The 10,054-nt window shown below is 58.5% G+C and overlaps 2 protein-coding genes across 4 annotated transcripts in view; both read right to left on the bottom strand.

Annotated features, from left to right (window-relative positions):
- Positions 1 to 290: 290 nt before the first annotated feature.
- Positions 291 to 6,196, bottom strand: GPR162 (G protein-coupled receptor 162). The gene is made up of 5 exons (XM_036909996.2): positions 5,853 to 6,196; positions 3,027 to 4,323; positions 2,116 to 2,305; positions 1,353 to 1,510; positions 291 to 1,063 (listed from the first exon to the last, which is right to left on the bottom strand). Exons 2-5 carry the CDS (start codon positions 3,891 to 3,893, stop codon positions 512 to 514), a joined length of 1,767 nt encoding a protein of 588 aa, XP_036765891.1. The 5' UTR covers positions 3,894 to 4,323; positions 5,853 to 6,196; the 3' UTR covers positions 291 to 511.
- Positions 6,197 to 6,994: 798 nt separating this feature from the next.
- CD4 (CD4 molecule) overlaps positions 6,995 to 10,054 on the bottom strand; it is a 30,189-nt gene continuing 27,129 nt past the window's right edge. For 2 of the 3 annotated variants that reach the window (XM_036909998.2, XM_036909999.2), the window contains exons 7-10: positions 9,742 to 9,942; positions 9,094 to 9,215; positions 8,701 to 8,768; positions 6,995 to 8,363 (exon numbers count right to left, since the gene is read on the bottom strand). In XM_036909998.2, the coding sequence (XP_036765893.1) occupies positions 8,333 to 8,363; positions 8,701 to 8,768; positions 9,094 to 9,215; positions 9,742 to 9,942 (422 nt within the window). In that variant the 3' untranslated portion in view covers positions 6,995 to 8,332. The remainder of the gene's footprint in view (positions 8,364 to 8,700; positions 8,769 to 9,093; positions 9,216 to 9,741; positions 9,943 to 10,054) is intronic. The other variant, XM_057491729.1, reaches the window with a different exon arrangement.

The following is a 10,054-nucleotide window of genomic DNA, read 5'->3' as shown; positions in this document are numbered from 1 at the left end:
GGGAGGAGGAGAGCTGGGCATGTGAGATAGTCACACTCTAAAACCACTCCACACACCTGAACAAAGCTCATTGGCACAGCAAACCAGCAAACTCAGGTGTCTCCAGGGACTGCCCCTCATGTTCTTAGAAGCTATCTCTGTATATGTCTGCACGTCTGAATCTGAGTGCCTTTCTCTGTATTTCTACGCCTCTATTGTCTGCCCCTGCTCTACTTTGTCCTCTATGGGCCGTTCCACCCGCCAAGCCTCTGACCACACCCTTTGCCACCATAGTACACTGGATACAGAGGTTTCAGTGATAACACTTCAGATTTTAATACATTTTGATAGGGATGATGGAAGGTGAGTAGGGCATCTGGTCACTTGGATGGGAGACAGCAGAGGCTGCAGGGCCCCAGATCCAGTGCCCATCTCCCCGGAGTCTGGAGGCAGCGCCCTCGGCCCAGGGCCAGAGCAAGGTGCTACCCACCCAGGCCCCCTCATCCGTCTGAGTCCACAGGCCTGATTAGGCTCACAGGGTCATCTGGGGGAAGATGGGGTTACCTGGACCCCAGGATCCTCCCCAAGCTCTTGTAGTCCCTTCACCTCCAGTCAGGGAGCAGCGTCTCCCTGCACTTAGCCCCAGAGAAAGTCCAATGACTCTGCTATCAGGGGACCCAAGGGAGAGTCGGCGGGGTGAGGGGCCCAGCGGCCTGGGCCGGCGAGGAGAGGGCCCTGGTGAGGCAGTTGGAGAAGGCAGAGGTGTCTCATCAATGAACGTGGTGATCTCCTCCCGGAAGAAGCCAGGACCCCTTGGGGGTCCCCCAGCTGACCCCAGAATCCCACCTTCAAGGAACTGGCGAAGGCTGGCCAGCCCCCCACCTTCAGCTTCCTCCTCGTCCTCCTCATCCTCCAACCTTTGTCTTCGTCCCAGGTACTCAGGAGGGCCTCCCAGGGCCCGGCTCTGGGCCGGGAGGACCCGGATGTCATCAGAAGATGACCACTTGTGCAGGAAGGAGCCTGGTGCCCGAGGAGTAGAGAAGATGTTGGTATCGTCATGGGACAGACGACGGGACAGAGGGACCTGGGGAGAGGAGCAAGTAGACCCAGAGGTGCTGCAGGGACAAAGGGGGTAGAGGCAGGAACCAAAGTGGGGACTAAGCAAGATGATTCCATCCCCTTAAACTTCCGCAGAACAGCCTCTGATGGGCAAACTTAGTTTTGAGAGGTCTGAAGAGGAGCCTCTCTTGCTACACCTTTCTTTCACCTCCCCTTTGGGTGCCCTGCAGGTCAGGGCTAGGGAATGGGGGTACAGATGGATCACAGACTGGAGAAAGTGGTGAGGGGATACCCAGAATAGGAGGTTCCCATACCTGTAAGTAGTGGACCCTCTCAAGAGGGGGAAAGAGCATGTGCCTTCCAGGTAGCAGCTTCACCTGGGTGGGGTCCCTGGCCCCTGGTCCTGTGGCCCCATTAGCATCAAAGCGAACTTTGCACACTCGGCCATCTGCATAATCATCATAGCCTCCATCTAGGAGAGAACAGGGGCAGAGTGGTTACAGGCAAGGAATACCTACTTCCCTTCCCAGCCCCCTTCAAAAGCTGCTGCCCCCTTTTTAAGCTCCCCAAAAATCCTTCTGTTCTCACTGGTTTGTAAGCTCCAAAAGGAAAGTGAGAGTGTCTAGGGCCTGCTGCATTCAATGCTGACTCCCTAGTACTCATACGTACAGACAGACGTATTTATTGGAAGTTACTCCCCCACCAAGAGCTGTCCCTGTATCTGGGGATCTCTCAGGAAGCTTAGCCTCCTCTTAGTTCCACAGCCTTTCCTTATATTTAAGACTCAGCTGTTTCTCCAGCGCCCTGCCTGATAGAGCAGAGCTGGGCAGTGTGGGTTTCCAGAGGGGAACTGATTCACAGTGGAGGGAGCCCCCGGTTCAGAAGGAAGCACTGAGTGTGCATCAGGGTGCCTGACAGGGAAAGGGGAGCCTGAGAGTCCACCAGGGGTGGCGCAGATTCTGTCCAGTAGGGGGCCCTCCAGGGAAGCCTGTCCCCACACAGAGAAGGGCTGGTAGAAAGCGGCAGGAAAGGGAGCCACACTGCCCAGGGAAGCAAAAGCCCAGTCCCTCCTCTGACCGTCATCGCCATCCTCCTCGGACATGATAGCCACGCACTGCTCCCACACGGTGCGCACATCAGCCCGGTAGCGCTCACAGGACCAGATGAAGGAGGGCAGCAGCAGTGTCTGAGCCATCGAACACCACAGCACAGCCAGCACCATCCACGGGGGAGCCGAGTCCGACTTAAGGGAGAAAAAGCTCACCACCTGGCGGGAGGATGGGGAATGGCGCCGGGTCAGGGGCCAGAGTCAGAGGGCCCACTTGAGCCCAGATCCGATAGCCTAGGACAGCTGGTGGGCACGAAGTCAGGAACGGATGGCCAGGGTCCCACAGGATCATGACGGAGGCAAGGTTGGGGGTGGAGACAGATGAACAGAGGGGAAGGGATCGACTTGGAGGAAAGTCAGGGAAGAGTACTGGAGACAAAGCCCTGGGGCCCAGAGGAAGAGGAGCAGAGGTGGTGCAGTAAACTTGAAGACAGAAATTCCAGGGTAGTGACCAGATGGGGATGCAGAAAGCTGGGGTGTTAGGGTGAGCTTTCCAGAGGGTTCCAGCCAGGAGTGATCACAGACCCTGTGGTATCCAAAGGGAATTAGGGAATGGGAGAGGGAAGCCCCACAGCTGGATGATAGGTCCAGGGGGCTGAATAATGGAGCCCCAGGACAGATGATGGAGCTGGAGAGTGCGTAGTGTAGCTAAGGGTGGATGAGTGGGTTGAGTAGTGGGAATTGGAAAACATGATGGAGTTGGGGGTAATGGGAATAGGAGCTGGACAACAGAGATGAGGCTCACAGGTGGAGTGGGAATGGGTAGTTGAGAGGAAGGAGAAGGATGAAACTGCTGTAGGGCTGATACAGCTGGAGTTCATGTGACTGTGCTTGGGCCTGGTCACACTGGGGAGAGCAGCTGGCGGGACCCCAATCTCACCAAGATAGGCACCCCTGTGAGTGAGTCATAGAGAAAGACGATGGCGCTGACCAAGTTGGTGACCTGCAGGGACGTCTTGGCCGACTCGGAGCCGTCCAGTGAGGACCGCCGCTTCCCTCGGGCATCCTCCACCACAATGGCTGGCACCTCAAAGGCTGGCCGAGTACCCAAGCCCCCTGGCCCACCCCCCTTGGCCCCAACTCCACCCCCTGCTCTCCAGGCCTGCCGAGCCCTCCGGGGCCGGGCCCACAGTGTCTGGTAGAAGGTGATGGCCACACACACCAGCCCCATGACGATGCCCCCGAGTAGCAAAAGGCTGAAGCAGACACCAAAGCCCAGGCCAATCTTGGAGACTATGAACTGGCAGCCACGGGCGTAGTAACGCTCGCCATTGTTGTGCCAGCCAATGGAGGGCAGCGTGGAGAGGATGAAGCTGACCATCCAGATGCCCATGACAGCGTGCAGCGCCTGCTTCTTGGCATTGCTGAGGCGGTAGTTGACAGGCCAGCGCACCATCCACATGCGATGGTAGGAGAGTGAGGCGACGGTGAAACAGGTGGCTAGGGCCAGTGTGTAGTAGGTGGACACAAAGACCTTGCAGATGCTCTCGTTCCAGTCATAGTCGGAGGAAGCCTGGCGCCGTAGCTGCACCACAGCGAAGGTGGTGAGGGGCACAGCCGCCATGAGTATGTGTGTGCCCGCCAGGAAGCACAGCAGCAACTCTAGTGGCTTGTGCTTCTGCTGCTTGGCCGAGATGCTGAGGATGATCCAGGCATTGGCCAGCAGTGCCAGGAGCCCACAGGCCAGCCAGGACAGCGCGTTTGAGCGCAGGGAGGCCTCCTCAGCCCCCACTCCGCCCCGAGCCATGCTATCCTAGGTCCCCCACCCCCTTTGAGCTCCTGGGGGTGGGGGCTAGGTCTCACCCAGGAGCTCCACTCACACACACCTCCATGATGCCCACAATCCTTGCCCTGTAGTGAGGCAAACTGCCCCTAGGCCTATCCTACTGCTCAGCATTGCATGACTGACCCAGCTTTGGTCAGGTGTGGAGGGCAGCGGGGGGCACTGAGGGTCAGCAGAGGCCCTCAGTCTCCATACTGTGGGGGCCCTGCCTGAAGTATCCCTGTGGTTGATGGGGAAGGCGATCTGACTGCTTTCCTCACTATGAGGCTGGCTGGGGAGCTCTGGTCCCCATGTTGGGACTTCCAGGTCTCTTCTTCCTCCGGCTCTTGACCAGTCAGGGAATCTTCCGGATGCACCAATAGGTGTGGGGGTGAGGCTCAGCCACCAGGACAAACTGCAAGGGAAAAATGAGCCATGGGAAGCAGAAGGCCAAGGGAGGGCCTAGGCTGTTCTCCAACTGGCTCCTTGTGCCCCCTTTCTCCTGAAACTACAGAAATGACTGATTACTAGGGTTCATGGGGTCATTCAGAACATTCTCTTGCCTTGAATCAGATGGCTACTCAAACACCCCACACAGATAAGAACCCTGCTTTCCACATCTCCAGGAAAGAAGAGATTATCCCTCTTCCTTTTTTAGCCCTCTTTCCTCCCTCTGGTGCTCCTGGTCTCCTCCTGGTGTCTCCTGCTCAGTGCTATTCGGCCCTTATCTGGATCTCTCTTCAGAGCTACTGATGGCAGATGCATCAGTTTCTTCTTGAGGGTTTCTGGTAGACTGGTATATGGTATTGCAGCCCATCCCCAACCTTCCAGGCTCCTGGGTCTGGTGGTCTTGGTGCTCAGCCGCATTGCCCCATGCATACATGGTCACCCTCCACCTCACCAGGGATCTGGGAAGATGGGGGAAAGGAGACTGGGACCAAGGTGGGGGGCGGGCTAGGGAACCCGAAGGCAGGGAAACCACTGACATCAGAAACATCCAGAAATGGAAAGATGGGAACTGGGGGGAAGGAGGAGAGTTTGAGCAGAAGATAAAGAAAGAGGGGGCAAAGTGATAGTATCTGAAAATAGAAGGAGAAGCCCAGAGACCCCTGGAGAGGAGGTTTCAGAGGGAGGAGGGGTTGCACGGAGAAAGCTGGAAATAGGGAAGCTGAGAAGAAGAGCCCAGTGTTCAATAAGGCGCTGATTCCCACTGGTAGCCCTCGATTCTTCCCTTATACTGAGCCTCAGTTTCCCTCTGATGGGAAGGAGGGTAGTCCTGAATTTGGGGTGGCTGAGCTTCAGTGAGCCCGTGGAGGGGGCTAAGAGGAAATCCGGTGAAACCCTGAACAGAGTAGAGGCAGGAAGGATGGGCATAATGGCTTTGGGGTAAACGGGGTTAAAAATGGGGCACAGCGGTCTGAGGGTCTATTTCCTGTGGAAGAATCTCAGACCCTTGCCCTTCCTGAGGTGCTAGTCCACCCCCCACCTTTGTCTTCCCTCCGGAGCCCAGTACACCCTAGTTGCCATGGCAATGGCCGGCCAGAGGGAGGTGGAGGGAATTGGTCAGAAGCACCCCCCCTACCCTCCCGACAACCCTGGACCACTTCCCACCCACCGATCCCCAGGCTCAGCGGGTGGGCTCCGGAGGGAAGAGAACGGGACTCTGAGAGGGAGGGAGGCTGGAAGGATGTGAAGGACAGAGGGAAGGAGGTGAAGGACAGAGAAAGATCGGAGGCAGGTGGGAGGAGATCTGGGGGACTCCGTGGCAGATGGGGGTCCCTGGGCCTTCGGGGCGAAGGGGTACGGTCAGGCGGCTCCTCCCTCCTGCCTCCCACCGTGTTCTCCGGGGCAGAAACAGCAGGTGGCTGGGGAGGAGGGGCCAGCCCGAGGGGAGAGGAGGCGGCCGGGGGCAAGAGGGAGGGGACCGGGCGGGGGTCGTCTTACCTCGGGCTGCGCCCACCACCGCCCGGGAGGCGCGCGCGCCGCGGCTCCCGCCGCCCGCCGCCGGCGCCCGCCCGCTCTCCTACTCCCCTCCTCCCGCGAGCGCCCTCCCGCCTCGGCCCTGCCTCTCGGGCACAGCCCGCGGCTCCCCCCGCCCTGCCCCCGGGGCGCTCAGGCTCCCCAGTCGCGGAGTCCCGCCGGAGCCGGGCGAGGGCACCGCAGGCTGGGCGAGCGGACGGGCGCGAGGCGGGCAGCGGGACGGCGGCGCCTTGGAGGGGGAGGGGCGAGGCCGGCGCCGCGGCGGAGGGGGCGAGCGGGGGGGGGGCGGCTCACTGCGAGAGATTCGTGTCCTGCCCCCACCCCACCCCGTGTCTCTCCACGAACACAAGCTTCGAGAGGCAGCTGGTGTTTTCGGGAGCGAGGAGCGAGCTGTTCGGGGAGGAGGAAGCATGTGTCACTGTGCGTGTCCGTGAGAGCCTGGGGCGCAGCTCGGAGGGGCAGCGCTGGAGCTGCCAGTGAGGGGCGGTCGTGCCGGAGCCGGGGCTGTCTCGGGGTTGGGGGACTCGGGTCTGAAAGAATCCCCCCTCACAGACGGCGACCTCCCCCTGAAACACAAACTCACACTTCTGTGGGATGCACACAACTGCCACGCACACACTGCAGTTTCTCATAGTCCCTTTTCCCCAACACACACACACACACACACACACACACACACACACACACACGTGTAGAGCACACACAGCCGCTAGTCTCCCTCCCTCAGTGGATCAAACGCCTGTGATTAGTCAGCCTCCCACAAGCACACACAGGGAGGGCCCTTTGGGGTGGGTAGGTGGGTAACCAGCCTCCAAAGACTTTTTCCCTCCTCAGGGAAACTTCCTTTCTTTCCAGGGACTAGCTGGCAACCTCTCCTCTGGGTCAGACCCCAAGGACCAGAAGATTCCGGGTCCCCAGAGAAGAGTCCACTTCTCCCTCTCTCTCTTAGCGCACGCACACACACGCACACACACACACAAATGAGGAAGAGCATCTTCTTTATAGTAAGTTTATTGTATTTTTCTTTCACCTCAGGGGGCAGGGTAGGGAATGGGCAGGAATACAAAGCAAGCCATGGGGAGCCCTGTCAGCAATTGGGTGTTCTCCCTGGAAAGGAAAAGGGAAAGGGGGTAGGGACTGAAGAAGGTGGTGAGAAAGCACAGGAAGAAGAGGCAGAGGAGGCTGGGGATCTGAGAGAAGTCGATCCAGACGCAAAAGACTACTGTAACCCCAGCTTCCTGTTCCTGAATGGTTTGTGCGGGATGAAGGAGGGGGCAGGGCAGGGACACTGAAGCCCAGGGCTATCACCTTTCACAGGAGGTCCCCTCAGAGGGTTCACCCCTGGCAAAGCTCACCTTCCAGAAGGTTCTGCAACAAGGTGAGTGGCTGGTCCCTGGGCACTCTCTCCCGCAGGTCCTGTGCTCTGATTAGGGGAACTGAAGGCTCTGTCCTCTGGTAACAGGATTCTGCTGCCAGCAGGTGGTGAAGGAAAGATTTCAGGTAGGGAGGCCTCCCTTCATGTTCCTGAGCTCTTTGAGGCAGGCCTTCCCTGTGGTGGTGTGCTTCTATGAATCCAGAGGTATGTAGTGGGCATTTATGACTAACCAGCCACAGAGGACTGTGTGACATTGTCCCCGTGTTCCAGAAACAACAGTGGAACTAAGGGTCAAGAGACCTGGGCTAGTCCTGACTCCAGCATTTACTAGCTGCATGGCTTTGGGAATCATCCGACCTCCCTGAGTTCCATTTCTGGTCTATAAAGTGGAGATTCTAATTTTGGTCCTGTTACTACCAGCCTTGTAGGATTTTCATAAGGTTCAAAAAAATAGACAAAGGATGTGAAACTGGTTTATAAATTGAGGCATGCTGCTGGAGTGATAAGGAACTGTCTGCACAAGTGTGGGCTGTGTATGTGGGCGTGTGTCCAGGGGTGCCTGTGTGCACAGGTCAGGATGTGAGCCTGCAGCCCTGCCAACAGGAGGAGAAGCAGGTAGAATGGAGCACTGGGGACTGGCAGTCAGGAGGCTTTGGGTCTGGATCTGTCCTTGACTGGCTGTGTGATCTTGGGGTAGTCCCTGCCCTCTCTGGCTCCAGTTCCTCTCCCGTACAATGGCAGTCCCGTACTTCAGACACCCAGCTTCACCCCCCAGGCCAAGCGGGGCTGGTCCTGTGGCTCCCCTGGGGCCAAGAGGACAGCAAGGGGAAAAGCTGAGAAGAAATAAAGAAGGGCTGGGGCTTGGGTGAAAAAGAAATGGGGAGGAAGTGGTATGAGTGAGCCTCTGGAAGAGGAGGACCAACAGCCAGCTGTGGACAGGAAAGCAGGAGATGACCGGAGGCGCTGGGATCTGCTACATTCATCTGGTCCGCACGCCCAGGAGCCCAACACGAAACTGCAGGGAAGACAGCTGGGGAGGCTGCAAGTGGAAAGCTCCCTGCCCGGTGCCTCAAATGAGACTACATGTTTTCTGGAAGCGGCTGGAGAAAGAAAGAAGAGGAGCTGTTCCTCCACAGCTCCTGTGCATTCTCCATGGCTCCGCCGCCCCACTTTTCTCTTCCAGTGCAGTGATGGCCTCTGGGCCACAGCTGCTGTGCCACATGCAGGAATATCACAGGCCAGCTGCTTCTTCCTCCTGCCTCCGCTCTCTCCTGCTTCCCACCTCCTCTGCCATTCCTTCTCGCCCTGCTCTCCTCCCCACCTCCTTTAGCCCCATCTCCTCACCGCCACCCCTCCTCCCTTCCCTGTCTTGCCCCCCTTGCCTACTTCCTCCTCTCTCTTCCTCTCACCCCTTCCCTGGCTCCCCCAGTTCCTTACTGGGGACACTGGCAGGTCTTCTTCTCACTGAGGAGTCTCTTGATCTGAGACACCCGCTCTGCCTGGCGCTGTCAGGAAGAAGGAAGGGAGTCATGAGGGTCCCAGGCCTCCAGAAGGGAAGTTCCCCTTGGAGGGGGGAGTGGGGAAGGCTGGGAGAGGAGAAGCAGTCCTGTGGCTGCAGCCATGGGTCCCAGAATGAACTCTGCTCCTTCCTCTCCCTCCTTCCATGTGGGACGGGGGCGGGGCCCAGCCTGCAGTGAGGGAGCTCCACGGTGGGCAGAGGAGCCACAACAGGAGCAGGTCACATATACAGGGCACCCCGGTGTACAGACTCCATGCAGGGTGCTCCAGTGCCTTATGGGGGCGGAGGGGGGTCTGGGGAGGCTCACTCACCCTGCGGTGCCAGCACTTAACACAGCAGAAGATGAAGAACCCAGTGAAAAGCAGGCCTGTGATTCCACCCAGCACCGTAGCCAGGAGCTTCAGTGAGACCCTGGTGAGCGCTGTGGATGAAACTGACAGAAAGAGGTGTGTTCAGCCTCACCACCCTCCATCAGGGACAGCTCAGGCCTCACTGCCCAGCCACATCTGGGTCTGATCGGTGGGCTGGGAGAGGGGCAGGGTGGGCAGGGCCTTCACAGACCACAGGGGCTGGAGGGGAAAGGCTAGGGAAGGGGTTTTAAGGTTTTGAGTCCACAGGGCACTCTGGGGAGCTAGAGACAGTGCTCCAGGCTGCTGTGCCGTGTGTGTGCATGCGTGCACACCTGTCTGGAGAGGGGCCGGGGTCGGGGTCTCTTGGCCAGACCCACCCAATTCCTGGGTTGTAGACCTCAGGGAGCTGGAAACTTCTGGGACTGTAGGTGGGAAACACTTCCCACCTCACCTCATCACCCCTGACTGTCGAGGCACCATGCAGATACCCTCCCATCTCAGGAATGGTGGTGGTGTAGGGGGGCGGACTCTGGGTGCTCTCTGCCAACCCCGGGAGAGCTCAGGAGGCAGGGCTTGGGGTTAGGCCATGGAACCAGGATCCTCACTCACCCTCGACCTGGGATTTCAGCAGGACTTTGTCCTTGTCACTCAGTACGCACTGCCATGCCCCCACCTCGGGGTTGGACACCTGCAGCAGCTTCTGCTGATTGGTTACATTGGCAGTCTGGTTCTCCAGGCTCAAGCTAAGCGTCAGCTCAGGGGAGGTGGGTCCCAGCACCTCACAGGCCAAAATGTCCTGGGACTTAGTCACTGCAGAGAGACAAGAGCCTGAGGCTGGGAGCCTGGACCTCTGGGTTCCCTGCAACTCAATGCTCTAAGGGCATTAAGTAGGGCAATCAAAATGATGCTTTACGTGCATGTC

This window comes from Manis pentadactyla, chromosome 14, assembly GCF_030020395.1.
Source record: "Manis pentadactyla isolate mManPen7 chromosome 14, mManPen7.hap1, whole genome shotgun sequence".
In the NCBI taxonomy this organism is placed as follows: domain Eukaryota; kingdom Metazoa; phylum Chordata; class Mammalia; order Pholidota; family Manidae; genus Manis; species Manis pentadactyla.
The sequence above is the reverse complement of the archived record's forward strand: the minus strand, read 5'-3'. Positions and strand labels throughout refer to the sequence as shown.